The sequence below is a fragment of the Haplochromis burtoni genome, unplaced genomic scaffold (genome assembly GCF_018398535.1).
Source record: "Haplochromis burtoni strain Fernald_Lab_line unplaced genomic scaffold, NCSU_Asbu1 Contig_421, whole genome shotgun sequence".
Taxonomy (NCBI): Eukaryota; Metazoa; Chordata; class Actinopteri; order Cichliformes; family Cichlidae; genus Haplochromis; species Haplochromis burtoni.
The window spans coordinates 145,162-170,360 of NW_024582782.1; the positions used below are offsets into that span (position 1 = coordinate 145,162).

A 25,199-nucleotide genomic window follows, 5' to 3' on the forward strand; every position below is an offset into this window, starting at 1 on the left:
AGGGCCCTTAAAGCTACAAAAGACTCCAGATCTTTTTAATATTACTCATCATCCTTTAAAGGGTAACTTATTTCTTATCACAAACAACCAAACAAACAAAAAGGTAAGTTTTTAGTTATTTCTTTAAAAGTAAGGTAGAAAAGACTGTCCTGACAGCCAGTGACGGTGTCCTCTGAGCAACCGGCACATCTTAGTAGGATATACTTTCAGTATATTTGGGGCTGATGTGGAAATGATGCTCTACTTTAAGTCAAACTATATTTCATTCTGTCTATATATTGACTGAAGGAAGCATCTGTTCGCCATTGTGTGTTTGTGTCTGTGTCCCCAAGCAGGTGTGGACAGTTCGCGTGTGCAGCACCCGGACACGTCGCAGAGTCATGTGTCACTCCCTTTCTCGCCACTCACCTTAGGCTTTTGTGTCGGCTCAGTTCACTTCAGCACTGCTCCGCTAAGCCTCCTCTCCTTAATGACTTTCTTTGATGACGTCAAACCAAGCGTGTAAAATCATGCGCTAAAATTAAACTTAATCAGCGCTGGTAAACAGAAACCTGGGGAGCTTATAATGCGAACAGCGTGTTTCAAAGCGGCAGGAAGCATGCTTCCGAGCAGATAAACTTTCCTCCTCAGAACAGCGCAGTGCTGCACTTCAGTGGTCGGGCGAAGACACAGCATGCAAAGGGGTCTAGCTCCAGTTTTTGGAATTCAGCAAACTCGCTGGATAAATGTAGTACTTGTTCTCGAACTCGCTGGTTTATGCGGACGTGCTTCAAAACGTTATTTCAAACAAGAAAACGCCGTGAAGGCTAAAAATGAGTCAAATAAAGTAAACTGGCTGTTGTGTGGACACTTCAGCACCACGGAGAGCGCACACTAAAACTCACTGACCGTCTCACAAACAAATCATTCTGTCCTGCGTGTGCCGTGCAACTTTCTAACCAATATGTAGCAGCTGGAATGAGATAAAGTATCCGCAGATTTTACTGTTGGATCTGGATCAGATCACACAATGTCACACTGAGCGCCCCCAAAAAACTATTACAGCATATTACGCGTGTGGCACTTAAGTTTGAATGTGTCATACTTTTAATTTTAGGTTCATATCCTCTTCGATCTTTGACATTTCTCTTTTTGCCAGTGTTGGGATCACTTTGCGCATGTTGGGACGGTTTTCCCTCCCTGTGCTGATCCGTATGGATGCGCCAGAGGAGATTTTTGCGCTCGTAGGGGAGGGACGTATGAAGTCAAGTTGGGATCATATCAGGAAGGAGCGCACCGACAAAGCGAGATAGACGACACCAGGGGAGAGAGGCACATTTTCACGCCCTCTCACATTATTTCTCGTCTCATCGATTAAAGAGACAGGCTTCCTTCAGGAAAAAAGTGAACAGGATCCCCAAACGACACGAGGGAGAGATGCAGTCTGTGGAGAGATGGACTTTGCTGCTTTTACTCGTGGGTTTGAAGGCGCAAGGTGAGTGGCGTTTATTCAAGGTAGAGTTATATAGTATATTCTGCAGATTACAGATGCATGAGGATTTTTGGCTGCATGGTTTTCAAGGCTCCAGGACACTGGAGCCTCTCTGCGCGTCAGTGTCTTGATAGTTAACTTGGTGATTCTGGGGTGATTAGGCTGAATTACTGTGCATTCTCCGAGGCGTCTTTTAGTAACTTTGTCTTTTTCTGCCATCCTCCAGTGCTTTGTGGTCATCGCTATGTCGACTCCAAACTTTTTCTCGTTTTTATCATTTGAATAATTAGCAAAAATATCGTCAAAATATGCAAAAGATTTCCTGCCAAAATATTAATTTTAGGTTTTTGCACTAAAACTTATTTTCTTACGACTCTAACACTAGGTCAACAAAAACGAAATGCGGAAAAATCTGGAGAAAGGCAAATGAATTTTGATGAATACTAATTTTGTTTTGAAGGGTCGATGTGATTTCACTAAGCAAAATAGATTACAGTTCCGTTTCCCCGTTTACAGGTAGCGAGACTTTTGGAGGTTATACGAGGCCTGTGCCAATTTTGTTTATTCACACAGAAAGAAGATATAAAGGTTTTAGTCAGGAGGAGGGGGCTTGGTCTGCTGCAGGCGTTTGATAAAAACCCTCCTAGCAATGCGTGTCTTCGGATGAATCTGATGACCTTATTTCGTTTCACCCCAATTACGACACTAATTAAAAGTTGTATTCATTTCTTGTTTGTTCTTATAGTTTGTAGCAAAGGATAGGTACAAAACATTACATATTTAGCACGAGATACTTTTAAAGTTATCTTGTTGAAGGCTCGTTTGATTGTTGTAATAAAGTTAAACTTATAATCATTAAGGTATTTTCAACTAGCAGTAAAAATAATCGACTAAACTAAAACATACAAAAGTGTATGTTTTTTTCAGACAAGAGCAGCTTTGTCCAGAGAAGATTCATAAAATATATATAGAAAGGTAGGAAAAGAGGGAGGACGCAAGAAATGACTGATAGAAGGAGGAAAGAAAGCTAGACAGTGAGGAAGCGAGGAAATCGGGTAATGAAGGGTTGAAGATAGGAATGGATGAAGGGCCATGAGAGAGAGAGAGGGGGAAGAAGATAAAGATGAAAACAAAGAAGGGAGGGGAGATAGAAGAAAGATTGGAAAAGAGGGAAGATCTGGTGCAAAAAGATTCATAGAAGAAAGAAGGAAAGATAGCTGGGGTAGAAGGGAATAGGAATGAAATATCAAAGATAAGAAGGAAATGAAGGCGAGGAGGAGGAATGGAGGAAATGAGAATGGAAGGAAGAAATAGTAGGAAGCCAGGATAAAGGATGAAAGAGAGAAGGAAAGAAGAGAAAGGGGTAGGCAGGGCAGAAAGAAGGAAAGGCATTGAGATGAGGCTCAAGGAAAGGAGATAAGGATGCCATCCAACTTGGAATGATGAAAGGGAAGGAAGAATTTGTGATTATTGATATGCAGCCAGTATCTTAATCATTGACCGCAGCTGAGCAGAGAGCCTGGATCTGACCTGGAGCCACTATGTGAAATAAATTCAGCGACAGTAATTATGCTGCAGCATTTCCAAGCTTTAATGTAAACATTTGCTCCAAGGGTATAAATAGCAGCTATCTGATTTATGCATGGTGTATCTTATGGTGTATCAGCCTTTATACACATTCTTTATTCCAAGTCCATATCACGCCTGTACCTAAATCACGTCACATGAATTTTGGAAAAAAACTAAACTTGACCCTTCATCTGTTGTTGTAACTAAATTTAATAAACACTTCTAAAGACAGTGAGCTTCTAAGAAAGAAGCTGAAGCATTTTGACCAGGTATCTCACAAGATTGCTAAGATTATGCTGATTTTCATCCTTTACAGTGTAGGAAAATTTCAATGTGGGGCATTTAAATAAATTTAGGAACACAAATTAATTCTAATAATCAGATTAAATGTCATGTTCCCTGGTGATAATTTAATGACCAAATCCCATGTTTTTACAAAGTCCCAAAACTGAGACCACTGAGTGCTGGTTCCTCCAATCAGAGATGATGATATAATTGAGAGAAACTCTATAAGGAACATAAACATAACAGTATCATAAAATCCTGTTGCAAATAAGACAAGATTAATGCTGTCGAAAATTGTTAATCTTGGGATTTAGTGCACAGGGCGGTAAAAAAAACCCCAATTTTTATTCCAGTTAATTATTTGAATGCAGAATGCACTGTTTGTTTCTAAGAGGAGCTGCTGCAGATTAGAGCTCTGAACTTTAAATTGGATACAATTAAACATTAAAGGTTACTGTGCCATAGCCTGAAAACAGAGACGTGGAAATTCCTTTAGTTTGTCTGCAGATCAAAGCGAAATTCATTTTATTGCTGGAAAAGGCATTCTTGGTACGTGTTCCAGTAGTTGAAATTCCAGCTGAGTAAACAAGAAAGACTTGGCAGCACAATTCTAAGCTTAGAATCCAGTCTAAAAATATAAATATATATAAAAAATATTTATATATATTTATATTTATATTTTCTGCATCACCAGCTGAATGTGTGCACATTTCAGTGAATGTGCACTGCACAGTAAAGCTGTAGGCTGTAACTTTACAGCTGGGTTTCATTTGTGATGGTACTGTAGTTCCTGCTTAACAAGTTGCACAAATACATTCAACAGGACAGAATACATACTGCACATAAAAAAATAAATAAAAACATGGCACTTCCAATTTTACACTGAAACTCTGCTCTTGAGCAGGTTATGCATTCAGCACAAGTTACCATGGTGATTTAACCAGGTTAAAAAAAAATAGAGCCTCTTTCATGACACACAAAACTCTGACTTTAAGCTCGACATAGCTTCCTGACCCATAAAACTTGCTTTGTACTACTCCCCTCTGACCAAGTGATGAGTTGGATGAGCTGGGCACGCAAACATTTACTCCATCACTTCAGAAAGGGACATTTTAAAGCACTCATCTTCTTTTTCTGTTTCAGCACAATCTACAGCCAAAACTGGCTCATGGGCAGTTCAACATTCACTTCTGACCCTGTGTTCAGTCAGCCTGCACAAAGTTTGCACTAAGTTTGGAGACACTATCAGAATACAAACTTCTGTACTGGTAAATGGACGGGTATATATATATATAGCACTTTTCTGCTTTTTCTGAGCACTCAAAGCGTTTCTGCACTACAAGCCAAATTCACCCATTTACACACATTCATGCAGTGCATTATTCTATGCACTTTAAGCACTTTTTATCTGTCTCATACACACTCACTCACTCACACTCTGATGGATACATCTCACTTGAGAAGGTTCAGTATATTGTCCAACGTGAACTGGAGGAACCTTGGAATGAACCACAAACTTTCCAAATAGTAAATGGCCTGCTCCATCAGCTGAGCCACAGCTGCACCTAATCTCAAATTAGCAGTGGTAATGGTCTTTAGTGATTTGTGACACTGATTAATATTACTCGCATGAATTCATCCTTTTTGAAAGCTGTGAATGTGCAAAACATGGAAAAACTTATGTAACCATACCTTTAGCTGCAGTTGTGTCCATATATTTGGATAACACACAAACTGTAAACACCAATTAAGCAAGCAATGCTTAGTTTGCCTCTGGTGATTTCAGAAGTGCTACTATTGTGTGTTACTTTAACTTGCATATAGTCACAGCACTGTCCCTTGTATTCAAATAAAGGCTATTCTCATAATGTAATTGAATGCATGACTGATGATCCGGTCAGTGAACTGTGGTGATAAGGTGTGTGTTTGTGTCTGTGTGTGCCTGCATGACGGCAGCTGTGTGGTAACGAGGCTTATATCATGGTAACATTTATAGCGCAGAACACAGCGCAGAGGGGGCGTGGCTAAATATGAACTGAGTCACAGATAAATGTGTTGAGAGGACCTCATGTTGCATCCCTCGCTTCACATCCGCCGGTTTTCATAAAGGCTGAACCTGTTTGTTGGAGTTCAGTTTTTAGAGTAGAAGGCTTCGGGTGATGTTTGTGAAAATGTGTCCATTGTCAGTTGTTAAAACTTATTTTGTGGATAAATGTGATCCTTTATGTTACAGTTTTACAGTTTTTCTAATGGAATATTGAGCTAAAGATACTTCCTGTCAACATCAAACAATGGCTTCTCAGTTTGCATGTAAAATATTTCTCACTCTGGCATGGCCCAAAGTCAAAATGATATTTCTCCTACATCCAGAGAAAGGAATATATGGGCACTTACATTCCTGGTCAGGGTCACATTCGCACCTAATAATGACAAAATGCACATGCTAAAATGAGCAAAGGACCACTGAGATATTGAACTACAAAGGCTGAGCGCTTTTCTTCCATGAAACATATTCAAATTCATGTAACCCAGTTTTTTTGTGAGCATGCCTTCAGGGAAATTTCTATTAGATCTGCTCATTTCAAAGGTGAAAAAAGTAAAAAAAAATGGATGAGAACTGCGAAATGTGTGCAGTCGAGCATGAATGTCATAAGTCCTTCAAAAAGAGCTATGCTTGACCAATATTAGCATCTGCTGAGAACGTCGGGACAAAAAGAATACAATAAAAAAGACAAATCAAACAAAGCTGTTTGTAGATTTTGCCTGAATACAAGTGTGGAGCCTTTGCTGTTAAAGGCATCAGTCACATCTCATGGTATTCCATTAACTGGACACACATACACACACTCACTGCTCCACGATCCTATCTTCCTGGGCTTTTTGCACCTGTCTCTCACTTTTCTGTGACTTCGCCTCTTTCTCACTCACTAATCTCTCAGGTTCTTTTCCTCTCATCGGTCTTTTCTCTTGTTTTCCTCTCTCTCCTTTTCCACTCCCACTTAATCTCTGTCACTTAAATTCAATGCATTTCAGCTCAGTTTACAGGCACACAGGAAAAATAAACACTTCAGCTTTATACAGTGTTTACCATATAAGCATTGTACATAAAAAAGGAACCCTCGTCTATCTCCATTCCTTTCTGTTTCATTCTTTCTCACTCTCCTTTAAAAGCATTTGCATGCTCAGGGGAGGCTAAAGGCTAAATGGCTTACTCTTACACCAGCCTCTCACACGGCCAATAAAACTGTCTCTTCTTTAACAATAAGCATTATCTGTCCGGTATTCCGCTACACCAGCTTGTCTCCTGTTTCCTGTTTCTCTACTTTTGAGTCCATTAAGTGTATATGTTGTTAACGCAAACCAGGATATCCCCCCCCCTCCCCCCGTATCATACACTGTAGCTGTGTTATTTTTTGAGTCCCATCAAAAAGATGATCCGCTTAAACGGTAAAGAACAGAGCTGTGCAGTGGTGTCAAAAGACAAACTGAGATGCTTCCTTTAAGTCACTAGGACATCTCTGTAGGAAAGATAGCTAAGCAGTGCAGGCAGAAATAAAAGGGCCTTAGAATCTTCTTTTTCCCCCATTTTTCATCACAGCAGTGGATTAGTGCACCATATTTGCAGTGCAGGTTAAGGTGGCCAAACTAAAGACATGCCCAAGCTAAGGAAAATAATCAAATTAGAGGGAAAAAAAAGAGAAAATAACTAGGAATCTGCAATATAAATATGATAATTCAAAGCTTATCTTGAGACAAGTTGTAACTCCTCCCACTCAAGGAAATAATTAGGCAACTATTAAGTAAAAAGTGCACTTGTAGCAGAACTTAGTTTATTTTGGAAAATGCAACTGTTTTAAATTAATATTGGAAAAAGGTTACCCTTGGGGTATCCCATGGGAGCTGTTCAGTATAGGGTGTCTGCCTTGCTGTTACAAGTCATTGGCCCCTGTACAAGTAGAACAACATCTTGGTGTGTATTGCTGGCAATAAGTTGGAGTTGTTGCCAAGAGGTGTTGGACTTTGTCACCGATTCTGTTCGGAGATTTTAATGGGCAGAATTTCTAAGTGGACCTTCACCTTGGTGATTTTGTGCAGATGATGTGGTTCTGTTTGCCTCATCAGGTGGTGACCTGTAGCTCGCATTGGAGCAGTTCCCACCCAAGTATGAAGCGGCAGTAATGACAATTAGAACCTCCAAGTCCGAGGCCATTGTTCTCAGCATGGCCCAATATATTCTATAGAAAATGGATGGATGGATGGATATTAAGGGAATAATCCTAACTACAGAATGCTTAAAATCAACACATTGTCCCTAAATCATCAAAATCCCATCCTTCATACCATCCCTGGCATATCCCCTGAGGGATTTTATGTTATATGGAGTCCAAAATAAGCAGCAGTGATTGACAGTTCCTGGGTCCAAACCAGAAGACGAGGTACAGTTTGTAGGATAGTTGAAAAACATATAGATTAATCAAATGCAACAAAAAGGTGTCCTGATAAACAAAAGACGGATTTGACGAATTGCACATCATAACGTATTTTTAGTAATGCTAACAGTTCCTTCAGCTCCAATCATGCTAAAATTACAATTCTAGTGTAACTGCTAGGGATTAACGCCTTACTGAATCTTTCTTCTTCTTTTTTTAAAATGCTGTTCTTTAGTATAGCTCTATATACAGCACATCCATATTTGGGGATCAAGCTAAGCTTGACAGACTCATGTGCTTGGTAAGATATGAGAGAGAGCTTAATGAACTATCAACAGCAAAACCTAAGAATGTAGTTAGAGTCTTGAGTACAGAGAAAGGCGCATGTGTGACCGTGATTTTGTTCTTATGCACCTTTTCACAAATCTCATTATAATTTTCACAAGTGTGTGAAATATGTTCCTATCTACATAATTATTTTTTCCCACTCTTTACCCCATTTGATGCATTAATCCTACTATGATGAAAGTGTCCATTAAAAATTGGGAAGTTCTGACTGGTGGACTAATAATTGGCAAGTGAGGGTAAATGTGATAAATACAGATCAAAGTGAGTAGATCATTTCACTTTAACATGTTTTTTTTAAAGTCTCAATGGGGAATGCATCTGACCAAGCTAAATGTAGGCATACATATGTGTGTGTTTGTGAGAGAGAGCGAGTGTGTGTATAAATGCCAGGTTTTGATCAAAGAATTGGTTTAGTCAGTGGACGTGTAGCAGGGAGCAGCTCTGTCTTTGTAATTATACTAACAAGTAGATGAAGCACCGTGACAGCTCGTTTTAGTCAAACATTTTTTTCTACTTCATTTCTTTTATATTTTAATTCAAATTTCATTCTTTTCTGTTTTGTCTTTTTCAGTCTATCGCTTGTATCCTGAAAAATATAGTCATTGTGCAACGGACTGTTTCCTTTTTTGGATCAGATGTGAAGTGTCTGTTACCATACTCCCTTTAAACTCTATTTAGCACAGCATTAGCACATGCTAAGTAGCTACCAGACAGCAGGCTATGAAGTCTGGAGTCATAATCTTCTGAGTGACATCTCAAGAAGGCTTTGCTTCCAGTCTGTCTCTCCTCTCCCTTACTCCCTTCTTCTCTCCCTCCACTTCTTGTCTTGGTGTTTCTTTCCTTTTTTCCTCTCTTGTTGTTTTCTCTAGAGGGCTGTCATCAGAAGTTCAACACAAGCTATGTTTCTGGTGTCATTGTTCTGTGCATAAAGACTTCTGCCTTTGAGCGAAGCATCTTGATGTAATAGGGTCAGCAATATTTCATCATCAGGATTTCAAGGACTTCTCCAAAGAAGTCCATTTTAATTAAAACATTTTGCTCTCATGTATCCCAAACTCAATTTGACTGCTGTTAGTCAAGTAAGAATAGCATTTATTAAAACAAAAAACAAAAAAGTTTGGGAAATAAATAATGAAACACCCGAAGGTAAAATCTGCTTGTGTCTTTGAGGTGAAGAATTTCTCCTGAACATTAGATGTCTCTTTGTCTTCTGTCTCTTAATTGTTGTGTTTTTGTGTACCTGCTGTTTTAGCTGTTTCTTTTGTCCGTTATTTTGTGTCCTCATTCTCCTTGCAAAATACTCTGTCCTGCATCTTCTCTCCTCCATTCAAGCTGCCCTGCAGAGACGAATGTGGTATTGATCTAGATATATTTATAGAGCGCGATGGGGAGCGTGAGCGGGATTTCTGCGTGACAACTCCAAGAGCACTGGGGGGTCTTGAAGGATGAAAAGTGGGTGATCATCCTCACAAACTGCAGGAGTGTAAATGATGTGACTCAGTTGGCTTCAAGGCAGCAAGCTGTGTGGGGAACTTTAAACTTATTGGTTTGATACAGCTCACTTTGAAAACTTGCACAGCTTACACAACCCCAGTAACCGATTTATCTTGGTCCTGAATGTAGTTTCAGTCTTCTTTAGAATAAATTCTAGATCAAATGTAATATTGAAGATTCTAGCTCTGCTGGATTAGGCGATGGATGTAGTTGCTGGTGGTAACAGTAAATGTGATCTAATAGTCACAGAATCCTGGAGGAAACAAATACTTCTTGAGCATGGACTAAAACAGACACAACTACTGTTTCTGTTTATAGCACAACCAGACACATTTATGTTCATTCAATATTTGGTCTCCTTTCATCACGCCAAGAACAAATGTGATCTGACTTTGTCTCATGCCAGTAACTCTGTGCCAACAGCAGAGCTAAGCAGCTTTGCTGTGAAGGCACAGGAAAGTTGTTAACCTGGCTCATAACCCTCTTCCATTCCCGTTCATCAATTATTCTCTTCTAAACCACCTTAAGAACTTGTTTGTTTTTGTACATAAAATCAACAGCTGCTATTAGTTGTAATTATGGATTGTGGTGTCAAATATATTCCTGTGACCTCACAATAAAACTCACCCAGTGTTTCACTTGGTGAAGATGCAGCAATGGCTAATGATTTTTGGACAGTTGGTCAGCTGGTCCTAAATGCTGCAATAATTTTAAGGTGTTTTTATTTTGTGGCAGTTCTGGTTAGCGTTATAACCTTAACTTATAAGATAAGAGGCAATATATAGTGCAATTATACTGTTGTTACTAGTATCCAGGAGAGTCCACATAGATGGTATGCCACATAGACCTGTACCAAGTAGTTGTTAACTGCTGCTGTGATGTGTTCCACTGCTTTGTAATGTCCTGTTTTGATATTTCTTGGTGTTTTAGAATCAGAAATCAGATGTGACATAAGAGCAGTGGAATCTGACTGTAAAGCTACACGTTCACTGGCTACTGTAATGACATACTTGTGTAATAACAAGTGTTAATAGAGGTCAAGGCAGAAATCCTTTTTCTATTTTGCATAGGGCCAGAAGTCTTTTTGCAACCACAGTAATTGCCCATGGTGACCATTATTAGGAATGCAGGTTTAAGGTACTTCTGTACTGACATCACTTCCCATGATACTGGCATGTGTGTTTTGGACACTCCATGAGAGTCCAGAGTTTTCACGTTACCCCACAGTGAAGCCAAAAGTTTGAAATCTGAATCCTGAATGGAGAACAAGCTTAAAGAAATAGCAGCTCCCCTCACTCCTCACACACAAAAAACTTTCAGCACCTCATCTCCTGTCCTCAGGCTGCAGTCTGCAGCTCCTCTGCACTATGTTAAAATAGCTTGCTGTGCATTTCCCACTAAATAGACAGATACTTGGCCTGAAGCCTTCAAGGTTCCTTCCTGGAAGTAAATAAGCTCTTCATATTTTGGTTACGTACACACCCCTTAAGCTGCAGTCCTGACAAACACCTATATATAGATAAATTATAATAACTCATGCTCTCATATGGGTGAACACTGACAGCTTCCAACACCTACCAAACTATAGTTACCATTATTCAGGAGAAGAGAAGAGGACATGCATGTCACAGTGATTTATTTACATTTAGATATCACATGTTTATTTGAGTTTAACTTAGTTTATATTCCATGCTGTCTTCAGTATGGTAACACCCGTCCACAGTGCTATGCAAACAGGCAGAAGTAAAATATTCTTCCCTCATGATGAATTACTGCGGTGCTTAGTTCATTACTAGATTCATGTCAAGTCAATGGATTTTCAACAATACCTGTTTAGACTGTACTGAAGCATGCTAAATCCACTGTCACCGTGTTGCACTGCAAAGCTTGAAATTCCACTATGCATTATCCATGACTTCAGGGCTCAGCTGTAGCTAACCTACAGGAAATACTGACATGTACATAAGTACGTTGTCTTTCAAGAAACCACAGGAAACAATGCTACTAGGTAGCATTGTAGCAGGTAGCTGTTCACTCTGTCTGCCAACTGGTGCCACACACCTGGATTACAGTGGATTCTGAACTGGAACTGCTGAGTCTTGGGTCAGACAGATGAACAGTGACTGAGCTAAACATTAACAGGTCTAGTAAGATTTTAGGCAGTCCAGAAAGAAGGTGTTGAGAAATGAACAGAAGCAGTGAGACTGCAAATGTTGCTCAAGAGGTTAAGGTGGAAGGTGGGTGTGAGGCAACTGTGTCCTCAATGAAATGATGACCTTATTTTCCTCTTTTGCAGATTTTCAGTTAAAGAAATGATCAGAAAGAAATGTAAAGGAAATAAAAAAGAAATCCAAATAAACTAGAAAAACAACATGTTTTGTTGTAATTATTATCACTATTATTATTATGTTTTTTTTGCAGCATGCCAGAATTGAAACTTGACATTACTGCTCTTGGCTTCCTTACTTATCATTCTTCAATTTTCATCATTTCAAACATACTGAAAAGCACCCTAAAGGTTATCTCGCGGCACAGACTTGTTCAAAGCACTTTCTTTACTATGATGATCTAAGCAGAAAAGTTGTAATCTAAAGAGAGTTCTTCATAAATTTTATAAACTGAAAAGACTTATTGATGTTTGGTGCGTTGAATTTCAGAAGAGTCTGATATATATATCATTTTTCTTTTCTATTTTATTTTAGTTCCTTCTTTGTTGCGTTCTCAGTGTTTTTTTTAAATCCCTATCTTAGATGAATTTCTCCTGTTACATCTTTGTTTCACCCTCAGACTGCCTCTCATCAAAGGCTGAGGATCGACTTTTCAGGAAGCTGTTTAGACGATATAATCAGTTCATCAGACCAGTGGAGAATGTCTCTGACCCAGTCACTGTGGAGTTTGAGGTCTCCATCTCCCAGCTGGTTAAAGTTGTAAGCTTTATGCGCACACGCACACACACACACACACACACACACACACACACACACACACACACACACACACACACACACACACGGGTTTTTAAAGACTGTAATGTAATGCTGAAAGTGTTTTAAGCATTTTTCTACATTCTGCAACTGTCTTGTTTTATGTATTTGTCCAAATGTATCTATGCATTTGTCACTCATTGCAACTTCTCAACATTTTATGATAGTCTGTGTGAACAGTGAGTTGTCATTCCAAGAACATCTTGATCACATTTCCTACCTTTGAAACTGAAGAGCAAGAAGATAAGCCGTGGAACGAGAGAAGTGAAAGCGTAAAGTGAATGCAGACTTTATTTAGTCTGTTCAATTTCACAGATTCCAAAAATGCCTCACAGTGTTTTTATACAATGCTGCTGTGCTTTGGCAATGTTAAGTTCAAAACTGGTGATGGAGGTGGGGGTGCTGTGCAATCCCCAGTGAAAAGAGGTTTTCACCTCAGAGTGGAAATCCTGAGATTAAGAGGAAATTGCCAGCAGGGGCCTTTTTCCAGACTGGATTGTGAGGTACCTCTATCTGCTTGCTCAGCGAGGTGAGATTAATTTAAAGGTGAGCGCCTGGATGTGAATGTCAGGGTGTGGTGGCACTGCATGAATGTGTCATTATGTGTGTGTTTATGCACACATTTTCACCTGTCTGTTTGTCTTCAAGACATGGCTTTTACAAAGTTCTTTAAGTCGATTCTGTATAATGTAAAAACATTAAGACTGCAAATCAGAACTGAATAAGGACAAGGCGTAGAGGATGTAAACTATGTAACCTTGTCATTAATTAGGAACTTGCTCACTATTGATCCTCTCGGTTAATCATATATAACAGAGGACTAAGATGTGCACATTTCTTGTAGTCCCTTCAGTAGGCTGAAGCAGCAACACAGTCTGTCTCACACATGCACAAGCAGACAGACACAAACACACCCACATCTGCTCGCTAATGAGCTCTTTTCCTACTCTGTGTCTCTGCAGGATGAGGTGAATCAAATCATGGAAACAAATTTATGGCTCAGGCATGTGAGTAACCATGTACACACACAAACACAGATAAACACATCACACACAGCATGCATTAACAATTTCACTGACCTACCTTACAGTTGAGGTCTGCAGAGAGCCGGGTAAGTGAAGCCTGATGAGGTTCATATGTTCTAACACATTGTTTACACGTACTAAGCAGTATGGGATGCTGCAGTCTGTCTTTTAGCTGTGACTTAATGTTACATTTAGTTGGAATAAACAGGAGAACACGAGTGGATAAGAAAACAAAGACAGCTCACATAAACACGGAAATGGAATCAGCCCAGTGATCAATGTTAGCATTATTGCTAGTCACGCTCTGCAGCTCAGCAGATCTATAGCTACAGACCCTGAACTCTTGACCTCACATTGCCAGCCAATAACATTTTCTCTCTTTCACCTTGCTGATAACATTTTGTTTCCTCTTCCCTTTCCCCTCCACTATTAATCTGTGCTTAAAAGATTACAAATACTTCTTGTAAGCATTATTGATTTATTTTTATCTTTCTTAAATTGGTGGCTAATTGCTCTACAAAGCCAAACATTTTGTAGAATCTGATGTGATTCAGTGGTGCTGGTATCCCTGAGCTTTCCAATTAAAATATATTGAAATGCCTGTATAGTACAATCTCATATATTGTTTGAAATGGCGTGGCTGTTTTGTTTACAACAAGTCCTTGCTAATGACAAGCAGTGCCAACACCACAATCACTGACAAAGACACTGGATCACAGCAGTGGGTTTACAGTGGAAGCCACTTTAGAAATCTGCCCCTTGATGTATTTATTGCAACTGTTCTGCAGTTTGACTGCAGGGGATTCTTTATTCAATAGCCTTAACACAATATTTTTAAACATCCTAGCTGTGTACTATTTGAAATCTAGCTCCACTGACTACTTTATGTAAGTGGGAGGAAAACTTTAATGTAACACATATACATACAGGTTCTTTGAATACTGTAGATATGTAGACACATTCAGGTGGGCACACGGGCTTAACCTCATGGTTCAAAGTAAGCTTCTATCAAAGACTAGAGATGCCATAGATCTATTAAAAAATCAAACTCTAAACAAATAAATAAATAGTGAAATACATGTTGAGTTAAATATGCATCAAAATGAACAAATAGCATTTCTCCCTTAAGTTTATTAAGTAGGCAATGAAACAAGTAGAACAAACAATAAAACCTATTTCCTAATTAAGCAGTGATAACATCTTTGACTTGGTCTGCCCTGAAAAAGCCTCAGTTTTCAGGATGATACCTGCATATTAATCAGTCTTGAGTGAGTGATCAGTAATTATGATGGTTACTCATTTCCTCAGCAAAAATCAATAAAGATTCAGACAAATGAGCATCTCCCAAATATCCAAAAACATAGGTTTGGCACACAACATGTTGCTATTTATAACTAAGCCAATGTATTACATATTTCTTTAAAACAAACATGTAATCCCATTTGCTAAATGTGTGGAAAATACATGAAAAGTATATAGAGTACACAGACATTTTGCATTCTTTGAACCATAGTTTGGGTTAATATTCTCACTATTCCTTTAATTGTGACAAGGAGAAAAAACTGTGCTTTCCCAGAACGCTGGGCATCGAGTGGCATAGCCACAATATAACCATAATTACACTGGCAAGCCTATTGTTGTAAACAAACTGCTCTGTACCTGTTTACTGAGGCTAAATAGACTTATATTTTCCTTCTTCTTTCTATTTTTTTATGCTGAAATTTTATGGTCACAACAAGCTGCACAACTGAGCCTATCATGAATTACATCGTTAGCCAATCACAATGCAAACTCTCAAATGAAAAAGGCAGTGTTGCATGAAGTGGTTAATTAAACAGCTTCCAGGTCATAACTGGGTATTAATCTGCCTTTCTAATGAATGAATTCATCTTGAATGACATGCAGATAGCCAAGACTAATGGATATACAGCTCATGAAATGCTACCTACGGATATGTTGAATGCACTCTTCCTTTATTTCTGTCAGGGAGCTATTTATTCATACGCCCTGTCTCTATGCGCTGCTCTTTATGCAGGCTATTGTTGATATCACATAGTGTTATTTTGTCACTCACGAGCTAATGTAGAAGCAAATGAAAGCCTTCAGATTTGTTTTCTCTATAATACCCTTATTTAGCACTACTGTAAAAGATCAAAGAAAGTTCTGCCTGCAGTATAAATATGTTTTTCAAAATATTCCCAAGAAGGGGGATGTCTCCAGTGACTAATACTGTCTGCAGCACACAATGCAAAATATAAAGCAGATGATTGAATCCCGAGTCTGGTAAAACAGTTTTTCCCTTCCCTTCCGTCAGATTTGGAATGACTACAAGCTCCGATGGAAGCCTGCAGAGTTTGACGGGATTGAGTTCATTAGAGTCCCATCGAACAAGATTTGGAGACCCGACATTGTGCTCTACAACAAGTGAGGCTGTCAACATCATAACACTCATAAATTATATAGCTTAGCTGGGATCTCTGTTATGGCAACAGTATGCGATGCAATCAGTGATTATAACATAACAATTAAAACCATATGGCCAAAATAAAAATAACTATTTAAAATAATTCTTTATAAAATGCAAAGGTGAATGATTATATTGATTTATTATTATTGTGATTTATATTTTCCTGCTTGTAAGTGTCCGTTTCTTTAAACCCAGACCAAAATATGTCGGAAATTTTAAACTTGTACTAGTAAATGTTTTATTACCAATAGATCTTACATAGAGGTAAAACCACTCAGACTTTTCAGTATAATATTAGAAGTGTTTTATATTCCTCTTCTTCATTGTTTTGGCCTGCAATTTTAATGTGGGTTTGCAGGTTTCGTCCTAGGTTTATCAGCCCTGTTTCCAGCAGCAGGCAGATGTTTTTGTTAAAATAACTCCTAAACTCAGTGTACTGACCAACGCCAAACAACAAACAGATCATTTATCTGCTCTAATGGTGGTAGAAGAGCAGCTAACTGTGAAAGGTGAAGAAGTGAAATAAAAATAAACTGTTGATATGTATTTATCACAAGTCAGCAGAAGAGATGTTCCAAATGAATGCTAATGTCGCTTTTGCGCAACACCTAACATTTTCCCCTTGCTCATGAATCTTGCGGGGAATTTAAAAAAAAGCACTGACAAAGAACCCTCTATGTCATTTCAGCATGAGAATAGCCTTATTACAATATTGCATTAATGGCCATATTCTCTGAAGCACAAATGTCTTTTATACCTTCAGAGTTTCCAACAGAAAATTCCGTGAAATATGCTAATGGGACTCCCTATTGTTCAGGGTCAGTTTGTGCTGCATTGTATTCTCTCAGTTTTAGCTCAGTTAATTGTAGACTCATTACTTCTTTCTACTTACAACAAAGGTTCATATTGTTAATCAAAGGTCGTTTTGTGTTTCACAATAATACATAATGCAGCTTTATTGTTCTCTACTATTTAATCCTAATAATCCTTTGTTCCATAACTGCTGGTTTTATCTTCTCCCCTTTCTTCTGTGCCTTTGTTTTCTCCTTGCATATTCTCTAATTGTTTGACATCTCTACCTTCCACCTAACCTCTGTGTCCTATTCACACCACACGTCTACGTTCTCGTGCACTGTTTGCCATGGAAATACATTGTACGCCTTGTTATACATTCACGTTTGTCTTACACAGTGCTGTAGGAGATTTTCTGGTGGAAGATAAGACCAAGGCCTTGCTGAAGTTTGATGGAACTATCACATGGGTTCCTCCAGCAATTTTTAAATCATCTTGCCCAATGGACATCACCTACTTCCCCTTTGACTATCAGAACTGCTCTATGAAGTTTGGGTCCTGGACTTATGACAAAGCCAAGATTGACCTGGTACTTATTGGGTCCAAGGTCAGTCTTTGTAACTGCATTTAAGCCTCGTATAACAATAAACTATCTATTTCATTTTTATCTCTTTCTGCCTAGTACAGACTTCATTCCAGTTAGATACAACAGGCATTTCAAACCCATTAGTTTTTTTTTTTAATTCACTGTTTATTTTATTAAAGGGCACCTCCATCAATTTTACACAAAAGGTCACTTTGCAAGTAATGAAGAGCTCTATTGGGTCTGTAAAACAAGCTGTATAATGTCTTCTGCAGCCAGTGGCACAGTCAGAGAACCATAACTTCAATGGGGTTCGACAAAAAAGTGATATGTGGCAAATTGCTGTAGGCCAAAGTAGTAATTTCTCAGGCATGACGGCCATATAGAAGTATAATCTGGAGTCTCAAATAATAATCATTTAAATGAAATCCTTAGTTGAGGAAAATATCTGGGATGGTTGCTATAATGTATTCTTTTTAAAAAAAAATGTGGATGAAGCTGATAAAATAACTACAGTTTTAATGTTGGTCAAGAATGGGTTGCTGTTATATGCAAGCCCGTTTCCGCCACAAAAAAAAGTAACCGTAACTCGAGTTATTAACTCAAAATTTCGAGATTTTTTCTTGAAATGTCGACTTATTAACTCGAAATTTTGAGAAAAGTAACTTGAAATTTTGAGTTAGCTCTGCCAATCAGTAATCTACGTGGAATGTGCACTCAAAACCAGATCACAACAAATTGCCGCTTTCAAGAGTACGTTCGCTGATAGTAACACCATGTAATTCAGCTAATAACACAAGGATTTCATAATTTGTGAAGCCACACTGAAAATAATCAGCAATTTGTGCATTCATGACTGGCTGTAATACTGGTAGCTTAGCTGTAGCATTTGTAGCTGAGGGCTTCAGCTTCCGGGTAACAACGAAATGACGTCATTTATGTAGATTACTAATTGGCAGCGCTAACTCGAAATTTTGAGTTATTAACTCCAAAGTTTGAGAAAAGTAAGTTGAAATTTTGAGTTATAGATACTTTTTTTTTTTAAATTTTAGTGGCGTAAACTATTAAAATATGTCTAGTCTACATGGGAACAATTTCCTTAGAAAAAGAGTTCTGCAAAAAAAAAATTTCTGCTCACTGGTAAAAAGACAGAGTTTTAAAGACCTGAGCATCTAGGAAACAGTGTGAGTTCCATTATTAGGAATATAAAATCAAGCATGCAGAAGACCACACAGGGAACTAAAAGTTGGTGCTGCTTAAACACTTATTTTAATTAACTTCCTGAAAATGCAACAGTCATTGGTAACTGGATATAGCAAGTTTGTTTAATTTATTCATCTGCTTTCAAACAGATAAAGAAAACAGGTGAATTTTAAGATTAGCATTTAGAATGTAACTGTTTCATGCATTAACCACTTTGCTTGGACCTAGGGGAGGTCCAGTGGATAATCAGTGGCTCCATGACATTTTTTAAAATTCAAAATTGGTTTGCAACTTCTTGCAAATTCCCATTCATCATATTTACCTGAAGAAAATAATGCGGGTTATACTAACAGAAAAGGGAGCCTTTTTAATATAGCTTGTTGATTCTAAATATGTTTTTTTTCTTCAGATTTTGTGATTTTTAAGATCTTTATCCATGTATTAGGTGAACCTGAAAGACTTCTGGGAAAGTGGCGAGTGGGAAATCATTGATGCTCCAGGCTACAAACATGACATCAAGTACAACTGCTGTGAGGAGATCTATCCAGACATCACCTACTCCTTCTACATCCGGCGTCTGCCACTCTTCTATACCATCAACCTCATCATCCCCTGCCTCCTCATCTCTTTCCTCACAGTGCTGGTTTTCTATCTCCCATCTGACTGTGGAGAGAAGGTCACGCTCTGTATCTCCGTCCTGCTCTCCCTCACTGTGTTCCTACTTGTTATCACAGAGACCATCCCCTCCACATCGCTGGTCATCCCGCTCATTGGAGAGTACCTCCTCTTCACAATGATCTTCGTCACACTCAGCATTGTCATCACTGTTTTTGTGCTGAATGTACATTATCGCACACCAATGACCCACACTATGCCGGGCTGGGTGCGCTCGGTGTTTCTCAAAGTGCTACCGAGGATTATGCTAATGCGGAGACCGATTGATGAGAACAGCAAAGTTGGGGGGCTGGACAGCAGTGGGGAGGCAGGAGGAGGTGGAGGGGGAGGAGGAGGCGGAGGAGGAAAAGGAGGGAGAAAACGGAAGAATAGCTTAATGCAGGTAAGTGGTTTTGCTCACAAAACATCTGGTTGTTGAATGTATTGGAAGTATTTTCCCTTGGTGTTGGGGTCATTACTCAATACAGTCATGTATTACACAGAACACGTTTCTTAAAAGCTGCGCAGTATGTTACTTAATTACTCTCAGGAGAAAGATATTTGTTATGGTACTCGTTACGTTACTTTCATGTTACTGATGAATGATCTGAAATACACCATCTCATAATTACAAATTAACAATATAAACCTACAGGCTACAGCCCCGCACACCAAGACAAATCCCTGTCCTAATGAGGACACACGTGATCTTTTAGGTATGAACACAAAGCTGACAACACAAAGCAAAGATGAAAACCAGCACAAAGAGACTTTAAAGTGATCGTCACAGTGATTCTACTGTAGAAACACGAACGGGTAGAAACCAGAGGCTGCAGCCTGACTGCTCATGTTAGCATGCTGTCTGTGCAGATGCAGGCAAAGACCCAAAGTTGTGTTAGCAGCATAATGCGGTTGTTTCTGTTCTGGATGAAGTTTCCACTTTATTGTCGAACTCTTGTCCTTTTGTGCAATGAAAATAATAAAAATTTAAATGTAATGTCCATATTTTTGTTCTCCGGCACATGAACTGAAATCAGCTGATTTCAGGGCCAGTGCAAGTGGAATCGATAAGCTGGATCAATAGGCAAACAGACCAACAATTCCAATAAACTAAACTACTGGGAAGTGATTCTTCACAAGAACAGTGTCTTGATTCCCATCCCTAATCCTAGCCGACAAAAATAGTTTAATGATAAACTTTTTTGATTCGGTTTATCACAAGTAATGTAGGTCAGTGTCAGTGACAGCTGTCGTTCCGTTATTTGCACTGAGGTTATGACTCTGTAGCAGGTCCAATAAAGCTTAGTTAGCTCTGCTGCAAAGTTCACGGTCTCCGTGACAAACAAAGTCTTACACTCTTACAAAACAATTCTGTCACCGATCATGGAAAGAGAGCTTAGTTCAGGGGTCTCAAACCCTGGGGGCCACTTGCGTCCCACGTCACCCTTACTTGTGGCCCATTTATTGAGTAAGGTGTACACTTATGTCTGCATTTTTATTTTGTTAAATATGAACAAAAGTATAGCAGACGTGTCTGCCCGGAAAGAGAGTACCAATTTGTTTATTTGGTAGTTAAATGAACTAAATAGCTTCAGTTAGTTAAGATTGAGAGTGTGCAGTTTTGTCTTGTTATACAATATTTGAAATAAAAAAAGAAACAAAACACTACATTTTTGGAAATATTTGTGGGTGTTTTCTTGTTTTTTTGGTTAGTTTTTTTGTACTACTTGAACACTAAGCTTCAGTGAAAAGGAACAAGTCCTTCCTTAATATCAGTTGATGTTTGACTGCTTAGCTCACTTAAATATCTACATATGAAACAAGCCAATGTCTATTTGGAAATAAAGGAGGGTGTATAAGTTAATCTTAATTGATTATGATTCCCAACAGTTTGGAGGAGGATCGCTTAACTGTCTGGAGTTTGGTGAAAGCAAGCTCTCAACTATGGAGGGCTGCACTGGAAAGAAATGCCCCTGCCCTTGCCAGCATGGGAAGGAAACCCCAGAAACCCCAGACCCTGGGAAGATGACACGTCAGCTGAGTCACCAAAGCATCAACACAGTCGTGGCCTTTTCTGTGGTGTCACCTGAGATTAAACAGGCCATCGAGAGCGTCAAGTACATTGCTGAAAACATGAGGAGCCGCAACAAGGCCAAAGAGGTGAGGCATTCTCATCATTTGTCCGTGGACAGTAAGAGTTAAACAAATCAAATAGATGTTCCTATAGCAAAACACACTCACAACAACTCACTCAGGTTTCAATTTAAGACTTATATTAACAAAATTAAAAAATGTATTTAAAAAGAAAAACATAGTAGCATGTGCATTTCCTTTGCCCTCTTTGGGTTTGAAAGTAGTTGATAGGACAGTGGGGAAAGGGATAACTGCTGTCATCTAAAACATCCAAGTAGGTTGCAAAATTCATATACATCAAATTTAGTTTAGCTCATCTATCCTCTTTCTGTGCACTGAGATTATAAAAGAAGTCCCAGTGTGATGAAATCTAAATCCATCATTACCATTTCTCATTGCATTTCTGATTCTTTTGTTTGTGAAAGAAGGTCTATGCCTTGGCTCTAGCTCCAGTAAATTAAAACGGAAACATTGCTCCATCAAATAACATTTTAACGTGCAGCTGGTTTTTGTTGGTTATTCTCACAGTATGATGTTGAATTTAACTCCAGTTTATATGCACATTGTGTTTCTATTTGACTAAAACACAGTTTGACTTTGGCTTTTCTATTTTAGTAAGCAAATACTAGGCATACATTTGTCACACAGAAGATACATTGTTCCAGTAATTCTGTACTTTATATAAATGTACAGACGTTCATGGAAAGCAAATACATAGTAAGCATCCATAATGTATTTATGCAAAACCACTCCATACTAACAAAAAAATATGCTGGCAGGGAGAGCTGTTGTATTGTTGCAGAGCGTAACCTGCTCTATAAGTTTACAACAATGTAAGTTATAAGCAAATAATTTTAGATTTGCACTGAACAATCTCCCTCCTCTCTCTGACAGTTATAAATAAAGTGGGTGAAATCTCCCACAAGGCAAAAAGGAGCCTTTGATATGCAAAACTCATGCCTCAATCAGCTTTGTCAAAACGCCTGTTGCTTATTTATTTATTTTTGACGTTGTGGTTTGAATGTGATTATCATAGTAATTTCTCCCTGTGTAAATTATGTATCAGTTTTCTGTTGACTTACGAGAAATTTTCAGCTGTTCTCTCTTCTATTATTTCCGTCTTCCTTTCCCCCCCACACTTTCTCTGTGTTACACTTCACCTCATTGACTCCTGTAACCTCAAACACACTGAGATATTGAATCACGTGCGTCTCTCTCACCATGCATGCCTTTTCACCTGCTTTTAAATGATCTCTGTTCATGTTTATCTCTCATTTCTAACCACTGACACTGTCTTTTTACACCTCTTATTTTGTCCCCTCCCTTACTTACAGGTGGAGGATGACTGGAAGTACGTCGCCATGGTGATTGATAGAATCTTCCTTTGGGTATTTGTGACCGTGTGCGTCCTGGGAACTATGGGCCTGTTCATCCAGCCTCTTTTTGGCTTTTTCTCATAACTGCTAGCCCGTCAGGGTCCTCAGTCACCCTGTGCATAGACCAATCTCAAACAAGTAACTAATGGACTCTCAGTTCTCTTCCGACAAATCAAAAGACAGTTTAAGTCCTAAGCACTATCTGGTATGCTGGTTTTGCTGGTTTTTTGTGTTTTTTCCCTTTTGCAGCAAATAGAAATAAAGAAACAGTGAAGTCTAAAATGTTCTCGACACATAAGCTCATCTTTCGTGGTAAAACAGATTTTTCTATAACTCCTTTTTTACCTCTTGACCATGTTTATTCATTTGTACTTTTAAAGTATCTTTAATACAAATATTGGACACATAATGATTTCCTGTGTAGTTAAATTTGTTAACAGCCTCAGAGACCGAGCTTTGTGGGTAAAATTCTAGCATTTGCACCCTCCTAAAAAGCAAAACCAGTCTACCTTATTACTCAGATCCATTTAGCTCTCAAAACATACATGCTAACATCTATATCGCTAAAATTGGCTCATCGGAACTGGGCTTTTCTAACCAGTGAGTGATCTTACAATCGTGACGTCCAACTTTTATAGTCCATAGGGGCAACGAAGTTCACACAGCTTAATTTTGACCTATCTTTTCCTTTTGGGAAATTTTGTATACTGCTTTCATAAAATTTCTGCCTCTGGCAAAAAATAAATGTGATAAAGAAGTCAGAAACTCAGATTCATGCCTCATCCTTATTTTGCCAAAATATGTAATTGATTGGTTTTTGTCTTGTAATAGATTTCTGTAACAGTCTGGCTCAGCTCAGAACTTAGCACACTGAATATTCCTTTAGGACTGGAACTCGGACATTCAACAGATGCTTGGAACTTTGTACTTCCAGCAGAGATGATACAAAAACTGAACTTAACCCTGCAAGATTCCTCCTCTGAACTGACTGATAACTGTCATACCCGTTACCCAGTCTGATTCATCAAGAATTCCACTGTCAGAGCCAGTCATGCTTGCTGCTTTTTTGTGCCATTTCCAATTACAGTTGAGACTACTGGCATGCTTGGCAGTGCTTTTACAGATAAGGGCAGGCTGTTCTTCTATTTGTGATTAGAAACCATACGTTTATAAATGTTCTCTCTAATTAATGTTCCACGAGGTAATTGGTTGGCCTGGTAAATATTGGATTAAATGGTATTTGATTAGTTGCTCCTGAAATAGCATTACATCTATTAATTCATGAGAGGATTCTATCATCCAATTCCATGGCGACTAATTTAATCTTCTTTTTTCTTGTCACTTTTGATTATTATGAAGCACAAACGTGATGAAAGAAACATGTATCACAGAAGTTTTGATGGCTTTGACCTATGGCTGATGATATATTAATCTGAATTTTGGTTTTGCACATTGTGAGATGAATGGTATATTATTCATAAAAATCAAGATTCAATTGCTCTGGCTTTACTGCACAGCTCCATTTTTATCTCTCTCTCTCTCTATATATATATATATATTTATATATGAATTGTACAGCAATATAAGCTTAATTTAATTTAATATGTTGAATTTAATTTATCCTTCTTTTTCACATCATATTATATTATATTTTAATGTACCTGAAACAGACAGCCTTTGCTGAAAGAAGCAAATATTGTTTTTGCAAAGGAGCTTTGCCATTCTTTGTCAGACTGTCTGAATTTCAAAATAAAACGAGTATTTCTTCAAATAAAAGGGGTTGCATTTAACAGAAAAGGTTTGCGATGATGCTAAAAAAATCTATGACTTAATTAAACCATTTTTTAAATATACACTGACTTACACTGTTGCATATGTGTGTCATTACTCTAACAAAAAGCCGCCAGAGGTATAATCAAGCCCGTTGTTATGTCGTATGGAAGAGCATGTTGTTTTGTGCTATTCAGACATAATTTTAGTGTTAGGGTAAAATGCACAATTACACATGACATTGCCATATAATCATGATTATCAGAGGGTCAATCTCCCAGCTGCACATAGCAGTCATTGTTTGAATATTGCAATGAGTCAGTAATTCTATACTTAATGTTCCTTACAGAACACACTCATTTGCAGACATTTTCACAGCTGTGTTTTTTCTTCTACAAGATAAAGTGAAACACCTCTTTGGGACTGTTAGCAAGAAGTGATATCCTGCCTTTTGCTCTCAGCTGGGAAGAACTGGAGAGTACTACTTAGTGCATACATTTCACGTAGTTATGACCTTTAAATAAATACATTGCAAAATAATTGTGATAATAAGTGTCATATTCTAAATTATGAAAAACCTGCTTCATATGTCAAACACATTTGGATGGTTCACCT

At 38.4% G+C, this 25,199-nt stretch overlaps 1 protein-coding gene across 1 annotated transcript; it reads left to right on the top strand.

Moving 5' to 3' along the window:
• The first annotated feature begins 915 nt into the window (after positions 1-915).
• chrna6 (cholinergic receptor, nicotinic, alpha 6) lies at positions 916-25,199 on the top strand. The gene is made up of 8 exons (XM_005944860.3): positions 916-1,474; positions 12,385-12,524; positions 13,544-13,588; positions 15,921-16,030; positions 17,265-17,472; positions 19,097-19,708; positions 21,196-21,465; positions 22,773-25,199. Exons 1-8 carry the CDS (start codon positions 1,417-1,419, stop codon positions 22,896-22,898), a joined length of 1,569 nt encoding a protein of 522 aa, XP_005944922.1. The 5' UTR covers positions 916-1,416; the 3' UTR covers positions 22,899-25,199.

Bases quoted from the DNA above. Each gene is read 5' to 3' on its own strand.
- chrna6 (XM_005944860.3), top strand. From the start codon at position 1,417: ATGCAGTCTGTGGAGAGATGGACTTTGCTGCTTTTACTCGTGGGTTTG. The intron at 13,589-15,920 runs GTGAGTAACCAT...CCCTTCCGTCAG, and splicing joins CAAATTTATGGCTCAGGCAT to ATTTGGAATGACTACAAGCT. The intron at 16,031-17,264 runs GTGAGGCTGTCA...TGTCTTACACAG, and splicing joins GACATTGTGCTCTACAACAA to TGCTGTAGGAGATTTTCTGG.